The 17,248-nt window shown below is 51.3% G+C and overlaps 1 protein-coding gene and 1 long non-coding RNA gene across 3 annotated transcripts; both read left to right on the forward strand.

Moving 5' to 3' along the window:
• The first annotated feature begins 333 nt into the window (after positions 1-333).
• On the forward strand, positions 334-4,935 carry LOC140898310 (uncharacterized). The gene is made up of 3 exons (XR_012154959.2): positions 334-566; positions 967-1,109; positions 4,817-4,935. It is a non-coding gene; the product is annotated as an uncharacterized LOC140898310 (long non-coding RNA).
• Positions 4,936-5,889: 954 nt separating this feature from the next.
• LOC140898282 (E3 ubiquitin-protein ligase TRIM7) lies at positions 5,890-16,678 on the forward strand. Of its 2 annotated transcripts, none has more exons than XM_073311916.2 (7): positions 5,890-6,426; positions 9,597-9,683; positions 10,667-10,900; positions 12,415-12,440; positions 13,024-13,136; positions 14,271-14,303; positions 14,780-16,678. In XM_073311916.2, exons 1-7 carry the CDS (start codon positions 5,998-6,000, stop codon positions 15,304-15,306), a joined length of 1,449 nt encoding a protein of 482 aa, XP_073168017.1. In that variant the 5' UTR covers positions 5,890-5,997; the 3' UTR covers positions 15,307-16,678. The 2 variants fall into 2 exon arrangements, with proteins under 2 accessions (XP_073168017.1, XP_073168016.1); XM_073311915.2 differs by having other exon boundaries at positions 5,891-6,426; positions 13,021-13,136.
• Positions 16,679-17,248: the final 570 nt, after the last annotated feature.

Consider the following 17,248-nt stretch of genomic DNA (forward strand, 5'->3'; position numbering starts at 1 on the left):
GGAAGCCAGAGGGTCCTGCACCCCAACTCCGCAGTCAGACGTGACTCACAGCTAGCCGATAAAACAGAAGGCTTATTATTCAACAGGAACTCAGCATAGGACAGAACTTGTTAGCACAGAAATCAGTGACTTTCAGCCAAGTCCATCTTCGGGGAGGGGAGCCCAGAGCCAGGGCTCTGGCCCTCCCCCTGCACCCCAAGCCAGCGGAGACTGAGCTTCCAGCTACCTGCCCCCGCCCGTTGCTCCTCCTCCAGCCTTTTTTCTCGCCTCCCGGGCCAAGAGTCACCTGGTCGCATCCCCTTCCTGGGTCTCAGGTTACGAAGGGGCTGCCATAGCATCCATGCAGGCAGCTGGAGCAGCCCCTGCAAAAGTCACACACCCTTATTCCCACCACCTAGACATTGGTGCAATACACCGGGAAATTGAGGCACACACAGCATTCATGCAAAACAGTAAGACTCACATGGGCTCACATACAGCATAACAAGGGAAAATCCCCACTGTGTCACAGCCCTTCCCAGCCTTGGTGTGGGAAACAGGAGCTGATGATGCACCTGACCTCCCAGGTAAGCTCTTTGAGATCTGCTAATGAAAAGTGCTATATAAAAGCTAGTGGTTGTATTATTCAGCTCTGGCCTTGATACTGCTTGTTTAATTTCTTTTGTTACCGCACCCACGGTCTGTATTTGTCAGATGAGCTTGAATAACATACTCACAATATCGAGTAACGTTCTAGGGGCAATAAGAACTTAAATGAGATCAGGCACATCCCATAATCAATGCTGCCAGCTCTCATGGGTTTATCACAAGTCTCATGATATTGATGTTTTATTGAAAGCCCCAGCTCTTGGGGACATGTCTAGCTATTTATCAAACTTATGTGGCCCCCCATTACCAAAGTATCCAAGTGATTACATGAAAATCTCAGCTCTCATTTTGTTAAAAAAGTACATTTCTGCCCCTTAGGGTTACAAAGACAAGTGTGGAAACCTGACTCAAGTGTATCCTGAGGACTCAAACCCCAGAAGGCAAAGACAAAGAACTCAAAATTTCTGTGACATAGGGGCAATCAATGATTTTGACCTCCTTTGTAAAGAACCCTATGGATGGTAAGTGCTACATAAGAACTAGAAAGTATCAATGATCATTATTTCAAAAATCTAGTGATTTTCAAGCCAATCTTGTGATTGGGGCCTGACATGATTTTTGAACGTCTGATGTAGGCAATACCACACATCATCTCACCGCACTCTGGCATAAGAACGGCCATACTGGGTCAGACCAATGGTCCATCTAGCCCAGTATCAATGGCCAGTGCCAGATGTTTCAGAGGGAATGAACAGAACAGGGCAATTATTAAATGATCTAGTCCCAGCTTCTGGTAGTCAGAGGTTTGGGGTCACCCAGAGGATGGGGTTGTGTTCCTAACCATTTTGTCTAATAGCCATTGATGGAGCTACCCTCCATGAACTTATCTAATTCTCTTTTGAACTCAGTTACACTTTTGGCCTTCACATGCTCTGGCAAGGAGCTCCACAGGTTGACTGTGTGTTGTTTGAAGAAATACTTCCTTTTGTTCGTTTTAAACCTGCTTCCTATTAGTGTCATTGTGTTATCTGAAGGGGTCAGTTACACTTTCCTATTCACTTTCTCTACGCCATTCATGACCGTATAGACCTCTATCATATCCTCCCTTAGTCATCTCTTTTCTAAGCAGAACAGTCCCAATTGTTTTAATCTCTCCTCACATGGAAGCTATTTCATACTCCTAATTATTTTTTGTTGCCCTTTCCTGTAACTTTTCCAATTCTACTATATCTTTTTTGGGATAGGGTGACCAGAACTGCATGCAATATTCAAGGTGTGGGCATACTGTTTAATGATCATAATGGTCCCTTCTGACCTTAGTATCTATACCATAGATTTCTATAGTAGTATTATGATATTTTCTTTCCTATTAGCTATCTGGCATATCCTATCTGGCTGGGATAATTTAGCTGGGGATTGGTCCTGCTCTGAGCAGGGGGTTGGACTAGATGACCTCCTGAGATCCCTTCCAACCCTGATATTCTATGATTCTATGATCTCTTTCCTAATGTTTCATAACATTCTGTTAGCTTTTTTTTTTGACTGCCACTGCACATTGAACAGATGTGTTCAGAGAACTAGCCACAATGACTCCAAGATCTCTTTCTTGAGTAGTAACAGCTAATTTAGACCCCATCATTTTGTATGTATAGTTGGGATTGTTTTTTCCAATGTGCGTTTCTTTGCACTTACCAACATTGAATTTCACCTGCCATTTTGTTGCCAAGTCACTCAGGTTAGTGAAATCCCCTTGTAAATCTTTTCGGTCAGCTTTGGACTTAACTATCCCAAGTAATTTTGTATCATCTGCAAACTTTGCCACCTCCTTTTCCAGATAATTTATAAATATTTGAACAGCACAGGTCCCAGTACAGATCCCTGGGGACCCTGATATTTACCCTTTTCCATTGTGAAAACTGACCATTTATTACTACCCTTTATTTCCTGTCTTTTAACCAGTTACTGATCTAGGAGAGTACCTTCTCTCTTGTCCCATGACTGCTTACTTTGCTTAAGAGCCTTTGGCGTGGGGCCTTGTCAAAGGCTTTCTGAAAGTGCAAGTACACCGGGTCACCCTTGTCCACATGCTTTTTGACACTCTCAAAAAATTCTAATAAATTGGTGAGGCATGATTTCCCTTTATAAAAGTCATGTTGACTTTACCCCAGCAAATCATGTTCATCTATGTGTCTCATAATTCTGTTCTTTACTATAGTTTCAAGCAGTTTGCCTGGTACTGAAGTTAGGCTTACTGGCCTGTAATTGCCAGGATCACCTCTGGAGCCTTTTAAAAAAATCGGTGTTAAATAAGCTATCCTCCAGGCATTTTGTACATTGGTTGATTTAAGTGATAGGTTACATATCACAGTTAGTAGTTCTGCAGTTTCATCTTTGAGTTCCTTCAGAACTCTTGGGTGAATACCATCTGGTCCTGGTGACTTATTACCTGTTTAATGTATCAATTTGTTCCAAAACCTTCTCTATTGACACCTCAATCTGGGACAGTTCCTCAGATCTCTCACCTGAAAAGAATGGCTCAGGTGTGTGAATTTTCTCCACATCCTCTGCAGTGAAGACCAATGCAAAGAATTCATTGAGCATCTCCACAATGACCTTGTCTTCCTTAAATGCTCCTTTAGCGTTGTGATCATCCAGTGGCTCCACTGAGTGTTTAGCAGGCTTCCTGCAACTGATATACTTAAATAAAATTGCGGTTGGTTTTTGTGTCTTTAGCTAGTTGCTATTGAGATTCTTTCTTGACCTGTCTTATTATACTTTTACATTTGATTTGCCAGAGTTTGCTCCTTTCTATTTTCCTCACTAGGATTTGACTTCCAATTTTTAAAGGATGCCTTTTTGCCTCTAACTGTCTCTTTTGCTCTGCTGTGTAGCCATGGTGGCATTTTCTCATCCTCTTACTGTTTTTATTAATTATTATTAGGGGTATACATTTGGTTTGAGTCTCTATACGGTACATCAGGAAACAATCACCCAATGGAGGAAGCTTTAAATTCACAGTAGCTTTCCTGTGTAGACAAACCCTCAGACTTCAGATCTTCAAACTTTAGATCCTCCTCAGTTTAGCCACTTGTCTGCACTGATATGTGACATTCACATGTTCTTTACTCCATTCAAACCACTGAAGACACATTAGTTCAATTTCACCATGAACTGGTAATTTGAAGGCACCGAGGCTGGTTGAAAACCAGGAGGGAAAATGTGAATGTATTTTCAGTTATCCCCTCCTCTGTTTTTTTCACCAAAGATTGAAATGTCCATTGAATTTGAATTCAAACCCAGAGCTGCAGCCAAGGCTGTGTATTTCTGAGAGCCCGATTCCTTTGGAGTATGCCTGGGGGAAGCCAGTGGGGAACTAGGGGCATGGCTCCCTGAGAGGCAGGGAGTTTGGAAGGTGGTGGGGGTGGCTAAGAGACGCTCAAGCTCCAGTAGCCACTAGGGTGGCCACCACCCAGCACAGCCCCTTTTCTGAGGTAGCTGGCCCAGACCAAGTGGTTCAGATGTCCCGGTCTTTTATACCTCAGAGGTGACAACCCTAGCAGCCACAGCTTGGGAACCCCTGGCCTAGGGCATTGGCTGAGGTGGATGGGGAGCCAGGTCAACCGTGGCTGAGTGAGGGGGATAGATCCAGGGGACTGGCTGAGGAAAGGGTCAGACCTGGCAGGGGGCAAACCAAATTGAGAGAGGCCTGGCCATGTGTTGCTGGTGGGCTTACCCCAGGTGTCCAGCGGCTGAGGAGGGGCAGGTCTGGCTGGGGGCAGAGTGGGAGGAGGCCTGGCTGCTTTGGGGCTGACTGAGGTTGTGGGGGGTAGGTCTGGCGGGCCGGTTGAACAGGGTCAGGCCTGGCTGAGGGTTGGGGATGAGTCAGGCCAAGCTAGAGAAATCTGGCTGGGGCTGGCAGGGCAGGCTGGTTGGCATGGAGAGGGGGCAGACCTGCCTTCCTAGGGGTTGGAGGAGGGAGGGCAGGCCTGGCTGGTCAGGGAAGGGTTGTTGGGGGTCAGGCCTGGCTGGGGACAAATGGTAGGCTAGGAGAGGATTGGGGAATGGGATGGGGCTGATGGGGGGGAAGGACAGTGGTAGTAGGGGAGCCTGGGGGATTGGGGAGCTGGCTGGCTGGTGAACAGAGCAGACTGGATTGGTGGGGTGGGTTTGTTGGGCCTTTGATTCCTCTCTCAAGAGGCATAATTTTTTTATCTTTTTTTTTTACAAGTTGCCAACCAAAAATCCAGAGAAATAATCACCCTGGCAGAGAGGAGCCTGATGGGAAATGTACAGACAGGTAAACTGAGGCTGAGAGAGGGGCTGGGACCTGCCCAAAAGCCATAGAGGGGTCAAAGGCCCAGCCATTAATAGAACTCAGGAGTCCTGACTCCCAGGTCCTTCTGCTCTAACCACTAAATACCACTCTCCTCCCAGAGCTGGAGAGGGAACCCAGGAGTCCTGACTCCCAGTCCCCTGCTGTTCTAACCTGTAAACCCCTCTCCCCTTCCACAGCTGGGGATAGACCCCAGGAGTCCTGACTCTGAGCCCTCCCTGCTGCTCTAACCAGTGACCCCCTTTCCCCTCCCAAAGCTGTGGATAGAACCCAGGAGTCCTGACTCCCAGTCCTCCCTTGCTCTAACCACTAAACTCCTCTCCTCTCCCAGAATTGGGGATAGAACCCAGGAGTCCTGACTCCCAGCCCCTCTTTTTTCACCCATTTAACCCCAACCTGCCTGGTGCTCCTGCTGGGAAACGGGGGAAGCCCCATGCCCCAACCCCATTTCTCCAGGAGGAGCACCGGGGGTGGGGGGCGCAGAGGGGACTGCAGATGGAAGGGGTGGGGAGGGGCCCCCATTTGCTCTAGTCAAGGGCCTCAGAAAACCCCTAGTCCACCTCTGACCCCAGGCGTCCTGATTCCCAGCCCCCTGCTGCTCTAACCACACTCCCCTTGTAGAGCTGGGGACAGAACCCGGGAGTCCTGACTCCCAGCCCCCTTGTTCTAACCACTAGACCCCACTCCCGTCCCAGGGCCCTGGACAGAACCCGGGAGTCCTGACTCCCAGCCCCCTTGTTCTAACCACTAGACCCCACTCCCGTCCCAGGGCCCTGGACAGAACCCGGGAGTCCTGACTCCAGCCCCCTTGTTCTAACCACTAGACCCCACTCCCGTCCCAGAGCAGGGAGAGAACCCAGGAGTCCTGCCTGTAGCTAGCCACGAGAGAGCGCTGCGCTGTCTATTGCTGCGGGACCCAGGCGAGCCTTCCCCTCTCCTCCCTCTTCCTCGGCTGCCTGCCCGGCGATTGGCATCTCCTCCGGGCTCGCCTGCGCTCGCTGCGGTGCAGAGCCACCCCGGGCCCCGCGGGAGAGGCGGCGGCGGCGGCGGCTCCGGCGGCGGCGGCCCCTGCGGCCATGGAGGGCGCGGCCGGGCCGGCCCGCAGCCTGCAGGACGAGCTGACCTGCCCCGTGTGCCTGGAGTACCTGCGGGACCCGGTCATGGTCTCGGACTGCGGGCACAACTTCTGCCGCGCCTGCGTCACCAAGTGCTGGGAGGACTCGGAGCGCAGCCTGGGCTGCCCCCAGTGCCGGGAGCCGGCCCCCCACCGCCTCTTCCGGCCCAACCGGCCCCTGGCCAACATCGTGGAGATCGTCCAGCGCCTCGGGGCCCAGGCGGCCGCCGGGCCGGGGGCGGCCGGGGCCGGGGTGTGCGAGCGGCACGGGGAGGCCCTGAAGCTCTTCTGCCAGGAGGACCGGAAGCCCGTCTGTCTGGTTTGCCACCTGTCCTGGGACCACCGAGCCCACCGGGTGGTGCCCATAGAAGAGGCTGCCCGGGGCTGTAAGGTAGGAAAAGCCGCCCGGGGCCGGAACTAGGGGGGCGTCCGCACCCCCCTGGCTGGAAGCGGTTTCCAGCCTATACAGCCCGGGTTCTCATCCGTTTTCTTTCCGAGGCCCCCTCCAACATGCTCTAACAACTCCACGGCCCGCCGGAGAGTCCCCACAACCGCTCTTCTGCATATAACGGCCAGGCCCGGCCTTAGGGGGTAGCAAGCCGGGCAGCTGATGGAGGCCCCACACCAGAGGGGGCCGGCAAAGCTATGGTGCTCAGGCTTCAGCATCAGCCCCCGGGGTGGCCCGGCTCATGGACCTGTGCTTCAGCTCTGTGGGGGGCGGGCTTCGTCTTTCTTTCCAGTGAGTCTAATGCCAGCCTTGCTTCGTGGACCCCCTGAAACCTGCTTGCGCCCCCCCACCCCGCCAGGGGTCCCGGACCCCTGGTTGAGAACTGCTGGTGTAGGGGGTTTCCAGTTTGGTTCAGTGGCTCTCAGCACTCCCCTGTGCTATACACGTTGTGCCAGGAGCTGGTGTGTTGCTAGGGTTTCCAACCTGGAGTCTCCAGGAATTAAAGATGAATCTTCAATTCAAGATTCTGGCATGCAATTAAACCTCCAGGGATACATCCCACCAAAATTGGCAACCCTATAGGGGCAAAATCGTGAGGTATGGCTTTGCCTGGGAGAAGTGTCTCTTGGGTGGCTTGTACAGGCCTGGGTGTGTTTTATCTTCTGCAAGGTAATCCTGTATTAAGAAGGACTCTAAATCGGGTGTTAAGGAAGCACGTCAGTCCTGCGTCTGGCTGAAGGAAACAGGCCGCTCTGATTATTTTCCTTCCTTCCTCTGATCAGCTTTCTTTGGATAGCCTGATCTTGGAGTCATTGTGGATAGTTCTCTGAAAACATCCACTCAATGTGCGGCAGCAGTCAAAAAAGCTACCAGAATGTCGGGAATCATTTAGAAAGGGGTAGATAATAAGACAGCAAATATCATATTGCCTTTATATAAATCCATGGTACACCCACACCTTGAATACTGCGTGCAGATGTGGTCGCCACATCCAGCTATATTGGAATTGGAAAAGGTTCGGAAAAGGGCAACAGAAATGATTAGTGACATAAAACAAACACAATCAAATTTATTGCAGGCCTTTGTAACTGAGACAGGCTCCTACTGCAGGGTGAGGCCTAAATGCTAGCCCCAAAGTCTGGATCGGAAGCAGATTTTTATGAGAATTTGAGGGGATCTCTGGAGCTGGGGATTTAAGGTGGGGGGGGGCCCGAAGGTTAGAGAAAAGGTTTAGAAAACCTGACCTGAGAGGAGAGGTTAAAAATCTGCACATGTTGCCTTGGGAAAAGAAGAGTGGGAGGAAAACCCTAATAAGTTTTCAGTTCTGTTAAGGGCTATTATAAAGGGGACAGTGATCATTTCTTCTCCATGTCCACAGAAGGCAGGACAAGAAGCAATGGGCCTAATCTGCAGCAAAGGAGATTTCAGTTAGATATTAGGAAAAACTTTTTAACTGTCAGGGTAGTTAAACTCTAGAATAGGCTTCCCAAAGGAAGTTTTGAAATCCCCACCATTGGAGGGAATGGCCAACACCTGTCAGGGATTGTCTAGGTTTACTTGGTCCTGCCTTAGCGTGGGGAGGGATAAGATGAATTCTTGAGGTCCCTGCCAGCCCTACATTGCTATGATTCTATGTCTAGGGGTTTGAGGGGAGGGGGGCAATGTTTGGTTCCAGTTGTGGGAGGAGCAGAGCTGGACGTAGGGGTGTTCCGAGCTGGGGGGATCGGTTTGGGTGTCGTGTTGGAATGACTGAGGGTATGTCAGGAGGGGTGGGAGATTTGGAGGCAGGGGCTGGGAGCTAATTTTGGGGCAGTGTTTTTGCTGCCATGTCTGGGGATGTTCAGAGCTGGGGTTTTAAGGGATGCGTGGATTTGGACTCGGTTTTTGAAGTAGGTTGGAGGGGCTAGGACTTGGTTGCAGTGGGTTGTTTTGGGCAGGATGGATTTTTTTGGTATGTCAATACATGACGGAATTTCTGTCTGAGAGGTAAAACGAAGAGGGCTCCTCTATTTCCAATTGTGCCTGGGGTTTTTTGTCCCTCTTCCTTCCCCCCCCTCCCCCGGTTGAAGATCCATTTGTCCTGTTGTCTCCTCTTCTCACATCTGCATGGTTGAGCATGAAGTGTAGCTAAGAAACAAAGTCCCAGAGAGGCCTACGTCTTGCCCTCAGACATGTGAGTGAGCAGTCCCAATGGCTCCTAGGGAAGCTGTATGTGTTTTTGGCAGAATTTGTGCCTGGATTTGTTGGGCTACGTAAAGGATAAAGAATAACAAGGTCGGTATTTTAACAACATTCTATAAATCCGTGAGATGCCCTCACCTGGGATACTGTATTCATTTCTGGTCAAGCAGTAACAGAAGGGGTTTACAGATGGGCATAGAGCATGATCTGGACTCCAGAGAGACTTGTGAATGGGCAGGATTTGTCAGCGCTGGGGCTGCTCAGTTTAGAGAGAAGATAAACAAGAGGGACAGACCCCCCGGGACTCCCACGCCTATCAAATCGCCCCCTGTCCCCTGACTGCCCCAACCCCTATCCACACCCCCACCCCTAACTGCCCCCTGGGACCCCACCCCCTATCCAACCCCCTCTGCTCCCTGTCCCCTGACTGTCCCGACCCCTATCCACACCCCCGTCCCCTGACAGCCCCCCCGGGACTCCCACGCCTATCCAACACCCCCTGCTCCCTGTCCCCTGACTGCCCCCCGGGACTCCCTGCCTCTTAGCCAACCCCCCCTCCCCGCCCCCTTACCGTGCTGCTCAGAGCAGTAGGAGCTCGCAGCCCCGCCACCCATGCTGCCCGGGGGAGGGAGGATGGTGGGGGAGGGGCTATGGGCTAGCCTCACCGGCAGGGAGCTCATAGGCCAGGCAGGATGGTCCCGCGTGCCAGAGTTTGGCCACTTCTGCTCTATGAGCTAGAATAAGGTTTGCCTGGGGGCAGACTAGCCCATAATTCCCTACTGCAGGGTTTATCGCACCTTCTTGTGAAGAAGCTGGTGTTGGAGGCTGGAGATGGGCTCCTGGTCTGACCCAGACTGGCAATTCCTGTGTTCCTAAATCTGGGAACTTTGTGGCGAAACCATCCCAACAAAGATCCTTCTTGCTTCTTCCAGGAGGCGCCACAAGAGCATCTGGCCGGTCTGAGAAAAGACAGAGAAGAAGCCAAAGCCAATGAGGAGAAGAGAAGTGAGGAGCTGCTGGTATGTGCCCAGAGCCACCCTCCACCCCAGGTTCGCCTGGGATCAGAGTGCCCTGAGTGAGACGGCAAACGCAGGGCCTGTTTCTCTGTAGCCCCTGGGGGTGATGGGGAGAGAGAACATGGGCTGGCTGGCTGGCTGGCGAGTTTGGTTCAGTGCAGGTGGACAAGGTTTTGAGAAAAATCCCTGCTGTTGCTGTTAGCAAAGGTGCAGATGCCCTTGCATATGCTGCTGCTGTTGTCTGCTCTAAGAACTGCCTGTCTGCAGAGCTCAGCAGCCATATTGTTCTCTGGGCTGCTGGAAACCATCACAGAGGAGGCACGCACGCTCTGCTACCCCTTTGATACGGACTTCACTTTAGTTCCTTCTCTGTGCCCCTTTTCCCCTCCCCTTCCTCTTCCCTCACCGGGATGAGGAATTGGTCATCTGGCCAGACTCCAGGTCACCTCCCTCTCCACGGCTGGGCTTCTGTGGAAAGGTGAGGGCTTCTGGTCTCTCCTGAACTCTGCCCACTCACAATCTCCAAACGAAATTCCATTTGCAGTGCATGGAGCATATCTTCATAATAGGATCATCCCTCTCCCTTGTCGCCTATTGTGGTCAGCGGTAAAATGTTTATCAAGGATGACTTCTACCTTGTAATCACTAGGCTTCAGAGTTAACATGATTTTGATAAATGGTGACAGTTCATGTCTCTGAGAGATATTGTTTCAGGCTGTTTGCAGACTCAAGTAACCCTTACTGCATCATTCACACTTTCAGTTATTTTTTTGCCACTGTCAGGGAAGAAAAAGTAGAAACTGAACCTCAGATTTTGGGGCACAAGATGCAGAGACTAGGGAAAAGTGACAGGTTAATGAGCTACTGCTAAAGGGCTTGATCCTGCCCTGAGGATCCTGCTCTGTTCTTTCTCTTTAAAGAAGTCTCCCCATCTGCTGAGAGACTACTTATGGTCTGTTACCGAGCCACCCTCTCTGTAATTGCAGAAACAGACAGAAGCCGAGAGACAGAAGATCCTCTCTGAGTGTAAGGAGCTGCGTGGGTTCCTGGAGGAGAAGGAGCAGTTCCTGCTGTCCCGGCTGGAAGCGCTCGACGGAGACATTGCCCAAAGAAGGGATGAGAGTGTCTCTAAACTCTCAGAAGAAATTTCCCACATTGACAAACTGATCACTGAGAAGGGAGGAGAGACGGGGCAGCAGCCGGTGAGCCAGTCCGCGCAGGTGAGAGATATCGTAGGGTTACTATCATTATCTTCCATCTTGCCGATTAGAGGAAGGCAGAAAATGAGGCATGGAACAAAGCAAGCTGATTGCAGTGCTGGGACTAAAATCCAGGAGTTCTGACTCCCAGATACCCCACCTATAGACCTGGCTCCTCTCCCAGAGTTCGGAGTAGAACCCAGGAGTCCTGATCCACTGCAAACTCCTTCACTCGACAGGGATGTGTCTGTCATATGTATTCTGATCCATTCCCTGTCGGAGTCCAGGATTCAGAGTTCACAACATAATTGACACATACATTATCTAGATGCTACCTGGAGCCAGTCAACCCACTCCCCCTTTAAATTTATATTTTTTTTTAATCATCTCATTTTCACAGTAAGGAACACTTTTTAAAAAAAATGCATTTGTTTTGGTCCATTTTGTTCCATGGCCGGATTTTGAACTTAAAGGCTTCAAAAGCTGTTTGTTACAAAAAAGGAAACAATTGAGATTTCTTGCATTAAAAACATCCATGAAATCTCAAAGTTGGGAAAAGAGAACTTTAAAAAAAAAAAAAATCATGGGGTAAATTTCAGCCAGCGTTCATGTTAATAGCTCAGTGGGACAAATTGTGCTCTCAAGTGGGACTGGTTGGTATAAATCTACTGAGTCAGTCTAGCTTGACACTGGTATGAATCAGATCTGAATGCGGCCCCTGTTCACATTGGTCTGGTCTGCACTAAAAAATAGATGGACCTAGCTACATTGCTCAGGGCTGTGAAAAATTTCGCACCGTGTGATGTAATTAGGTCAACCCAATCCCCACTAGAGATGCAGCTGGGTGGATGGAAGAATTCTTCCATCAACTTAGCTACCATCTCGCAGGGAGGTGGATTACCTGCAGCGACAGGAGGACACCTTCCATTGATGTAGGACGTGTCTACGCTACGGTGCTTCAGCCGCAGTACCAGAGCTAGGCTGCTCTAGTGTAGACGTGCCCATTGAACACCTTCCTCCCAGTCATCTGGAATCCCGCTGCAAACACAAGTGAGTTTAGCTTCGAAGCTAGAAGGGCACTGCTAGGCTTGCCCTACAGATAGGGAAGCTGAGGCAGAAAAGGACTGACTTTCCAAGCAAGCCAGTGGCAGGACAAAGAGTTGGAGCCAGGAATGCTGCACTGTAATGCCCCCCACCCCCCCAAGCTCATCCTTCCGCACCACTTGAGCTCCCTGTTTAGCAGGATAGGGAGATTTGGGGGGATGGGGCTCTCGTTCCCAAGGCAGAAAATCTTTTCTTCTTGTAAAGTGCATGGGGAGATGCTTTCCCCTGTGGCCACCTCCCAGCTGACCCTTCTGGAGGCTGCTGAGAGCAAACATCCCAGCTGGAAGGAGCTGGAAGTTGCAACTGCTCTCTGAACGGGAGCCTGTGTGTCAGACTCCAGTGGGGTCTCCCCTGCAGGTCCAAGAGGCCTCCCCAGTCTGGGACACATTTCACTGACTTCCTGACTTCCTCTTCTTTCTCCTCCTCTTTAGGGTGGTGGCGGCGGCAGCAGGATCGGGTAAGTCCTGGGCTCCATCTCCCTCCCCTTCACGCTCAGCTCGGCTTGGAAACGGCACTGAATGCCACGGAGTGCGACGCGCGACGCCCGTGATCATGTGTGCTGCTAGCAGCTGCCATAGCAAGGAGGGGAGGGGCTAGCTGCTATGTGACAGCCAATGGGATTACTCCTTTAGCTTCTGTGGTAGGGGCTTTGTCTTTTGGTGTTAGAGAGCCCAGGTTCTATCCCCGCTGGAGACCTGTGCTGTCTATGGTCCTAGTGTTTTATGTGAGATACACCCACTCTGGATCTCTGTCTCCTTTCTTTCCACATAACCCTGGGATTGGTGCCCCTTGTTCCTGGAGTAGCCCAGGGTGAGAGAACTGGGCTAGTGGGAATTCAGAGAGCTCTCGAACGGGTCTCCATTCCTGCCCTCTGAAGTCCTGTTCCAGGCCATTCGGAGCATGGGGTTGTAGTCACATGACTCTCAACAACCTGGTTTGTCTTGCAAAGCTCAGATCCAAACTGGCCTGAGAGCTCCCAGGTTTCCTGGGGCCAGGCCTCAGGCCTGTTTCTAACCCTTCGTCCTCCTTCTCTCCAGCAGCGAGAACTGGACGTTTCAGAAGCCGGAGCCTGCCTTTGCGGAGCTGGAAAAAAGACTCAGGAGTTTCTCTCAGAAAAGCGCCGTCCTGAAGGAAGTCCTGCTAGAGTTCAAAGGTGAATGGAAGCATCTGTGTCTTCTCTGCTCATAGCTGCCGTAATATTGGGGAGGGCTGTTACGTCAGTAGCTTACCTGGTCTCTCAGTCCCTAACTTATATCAGTCGGCCTTACCTGTGCCTGTGGTCTCTGTCTTGCCACCCTGTAATTTTAAAATCCGCTGCTAGACTAAAGCAGCAGCAACCCCGTGGTTAAGGTTGCAGCATGTGGTCCTCAAAATCACTTCACATCTCCTCCAGTGACCCCCTACCGCCACATATATGCTCTGTCCACATGTGCTGCTCCTTCTCTGAGGGCTTGTTTTATAGCAAGAGTTGGAAGAATTGGGTGTGTAGCATGTCTCTCACTCCTTGCTGTGAAAGGCACTGTTCTGAGTTGGGTTGTGAGGACCTGGTGACAGTGTGTCTTGCAAGGGATAGGATACTTTCCCCTTCACTGGGCATTTCCTAGCTCTGAGTGGTGTCTATAATGAAGCCTTAGACCAGAGGTTATCAACCCATGGCCGGCTTGTGGCCCAATAGGCACACAGTTGTGGCCCATGGGACATCCTCAGGGCCCTACAGGTAGTATATATATTGTGTGGATGCAGCCCACATAACACACAGGGCTTGTCTTAAATCGGTGCCACTGCGATTGATGCAGCAGCATCGATTTAGTGGATCTGGTGGAGATGCAGTAAGTCGAGGGCTGAGAGCTCTCCTGTCAACTTCAGTACTCAACCTCTCCAAGAGACAGAAGCTACGTTGATGGGAGAGCGTCTCCTGTCAACATAACACAGTGCTGTAAGTTGACTTAAGTTACATAACTTGCCTAACTTAGATCGACTTACCTGCTAGTGTAGACCAGGCCATAGGGAGCTGCATATACAGCCCACAATGGTAAACAGGTTGAGAACCACTGCCTTCGACACGGGATATTAAGCGGTCGTTGAAAGTCTTCCAACAGTGGCCTTTGTGCTAAAATGGAAACTCCTTCGTCTTCCAGTGTAATGGAAAAACTTGTTTCCCGTTCCCTACCCCGGTTCACTGGCAGAAAGAAAGCTTTCGTGGATATTGTTTCACTTTTTCAACCTGGTCTAGATGCTCATCCCCATGAAAGCCAGGGCTCAGTTCTCTCTCCTTTCATTCCCCTAGAAAATCTGCGCTTTGAGCTGGAGAACGACACAGGTAAGCCTCCGCTTCCCTCCACTGACTTCTTCCAGTGCCCCAGGAACAATGCTGGAAACTGACATTAGCCCTGCTGCTGTGGCAGTACAGTGCGGGCGTAGGCCTGGCGAGATGGCTGAAGGGAATTCAGCCAAAATCTCCCCTCAGCGTGGTGTTTCCCTTTTGGATAAGGAAACAAAATGCTGACGGCTGCGAAGCAGGGTGAGACAAACACCTGTTGCATTTCCTCAGCAGACCCCCTGAATTTCTTCCTGAATCTCCTGTTTTCTTAAAGGCAAACACAGTTTGGAAACTGTAAGAGCATGCAGCGTCTCTTGGCCCAGAGACCTCCCCTTTCCCCTGCAGCTTCCTTCATCTCTCAGGCTGTTGCCCGGCCACAGATAGTACCACAGCTTAAAAGAGGGAAGATCTGGTGGTGTAAGGGGCTGTCCCCAGGGATGAGCTCTGCTGTTAAATCCCTGTCTCCCTCTCTCTAGCCGATATAACTCTAGACCTGGACACCGCAAACCCCTACCTGGTGCTGTCTGAGGATAAGCGCAGCGTGAGGCTGAGGAGCGCCCCGCAGGACGTGCCGGCCAGCCCCAAGAGATTCGATTACTCCTTCTCTGTCCTGGGGGCTGAGGGCTTCACCTCGGGGAGGCACTACTGGGAGGTGGAAGTTGGGGACGGGGACAGCTGGGCCGTGGGGGCTGCCAGGGAGTCGGTGAGGAGGAAGGAGAAGATCGACTTCTCGCCCGAGGAGGGGATCTGGGCGGTGGGGCTGAATTGGAAGGGCAAGAACTGGGACCAATACCAGGCTTTCACCTCCCCTGAGACTCCCCTGTCCCTCTGCGAGAGGCCCAGGAAGATCGGGGTCTACCTGGACTACGAAGGGGGGTGGGTGGCATTCTACAACGCTGATAACATGGCCCCCATCTTCACCTTCACGGCCGCCTTCTCAGAGAAAATCTTCCCTTTCTTCTGGCTCTTCTACGTGGGCTCCTCCCTCACACTTTGCAACTGACACGCCTGGCCTGGTTTGCTCCTTAAGGGGACCTGCAAAGGGTGGGGGTCCTGGCCCCTCTGTTCTTTGTTGTTGTTGGGGTGTTTTTTTTGTTTTTTTGCTGCTTTCTGAGGCGTAAAGAGAGCCTGAAAGTTTGAAATGATCTTTTTCCTCCAAACTTTTCTCTTCTCATTACACTAGAAATTCAGAGCTTGTCTACCCTGGAAAATGCCATGGCCTGCTGGGAATCTCTGCTTAGATGCTGAGGAGCACAAGTTATATTGCCGTTCAATGTGACTTGCGCTCCTAGGTGGTTTTTTAACAACCACCCCTCCTTCCCCCCACACACACTGGAGACCTGGCAGCCATACCAAAGAACCTGCTTGAGATGAAGTGAATTAGGTTATTCAGGCAGGTTGTTTTTTTTTAACACCCCACTAACTCAGTTGTCCTACACACACTTGGGAGAAAAGCTCTCTTTGTTAATGATTCACCACTCCCACCTGCTCGTTTGAGCTCCTGATCCACATCTCTGAAATCTCCAGTGAATCCGCCAGAGAAGACTAGACTTGATTCTCCTGATGTCTCAGTGGTAAATCAAGCTGTGTGGGGGAAGAAGGCATAAACAGCTGGGCCTTTTTTTTTGCACTTTGCAGGTCACCTTTTGCAAATGTAGCTGCTGCAATTCCCTCTCCCCTTCCTCCCCAGCCTTAGCAATAGGATGCTTTCTCTCATAACACAATGTTACCCCTTCTCCTGGCCACTAGCACGTAACAAGCGTAAAGCCTGCTTCCCCTTCTGTTGCTTTCCCTATGTTGTCAAATACCTTGTGAGTGTTATAGGGTTGCCCTTGATGTTGGTGTTTTGGGGCCTTATTGAGGCTGCTGGAAGCCCAGGGCCTCAGTTTTGCTCAGGCTTGTTGGGCATGAGCTGTAGGTGACCTAAGGGCTGGGGGTGGTGGTGGTCTGTGATAACCTGCTGATCCACTGATAAATGGAGCCAACTTGTCTAGAGGCCATATTCTGGAGTTACATGTGAGATAAGCAAGGGCAATCGAACCCAGGGGGTTCCCCCTGAGGTTGGATGATGTTTTTGAGTTACACTAGTACAACTGCAAGTTACAGCAGTCTGGAGCGACTCCAGTGTCAATTGAGAGCAGACTCCAGGAGTTAGTCCAGATTTGATTCCAGCCCTAAACCCCATTGCTTTCAGGAGTTGCCCTGGTTGAACACAGATGCAACAGGGTAAAGTTAACCAGAGGGGTTTTCCATCTGCTTGTATCTAAGTCCAGCCCAGCATTCACTCTAGCCTCTGTAACCCCATCAGTGCTGTGCCTCTCTGAACTGTCGCTCTGTTTCGTAGGAAAATAAAATTCACTGTGCAAATAGAAAAAGCTCCTGTGGGGTTAAGTATTTCACTGCTGCCTGCCTGGCATACAGCCTTATGCAGGCAACAGAGCTGCCCCAAACAGGAGCCTCCCTCTTCCGCTGCAGCTGGTGAGGACAGCAGGGGTGGGCTGAGTGTGATGGCTAATCCACAGGCACTAATGGATATTCGCAGCACTTGGGCTGAGCACTGCTATGTCCCCTTGGAGGGACTGCAGCTCTGCCCCGCTGTAACCCGGGCTGAGCTGCTTTCATGACAGGCTTAAGGGCACTGGGGGGGGGGGGGGGGGGGCTAGAACCCAGCTTTCCCCGTCTGGTGCCTTCATGAGTGCATAACACGATGGCTGCTCCGTCTGCCCGTCTCAATGCCAGGTAAGCGGAGTACATTTCCACGTCTGGCTGAGGCCTCGTCTGTGATGGGACGAAGCTGCGCCGGTGCACACTCCTAGCACCGGTGAGGTTCGGCGCATCGTAGCATTGCTTGTGCCCACCTGAGACGCAAACAGAAGGTGCGCTGGCAGGTGCCTGCACGGGTGTGACCACTAGCTGGGGCAGCGGCCACGATGGGCAGACAAGGC

The sequence above is a fragment of the Lepidochelys kempii genome, chromosome 14 (genome assembly GCF_965140285.1).
Source record: "Lepidochelys kempii isolate rLepKem1 chromosome 14, rLepKem1.hap1, whole genome shotgun sequence".
Taxonomy (NCBI): domain Eukaryota; kingdom Metazoa; phylum Chordata; order Testudines; family Cheloniidae; genus Lepidochelys; species Lepidochelys kempii.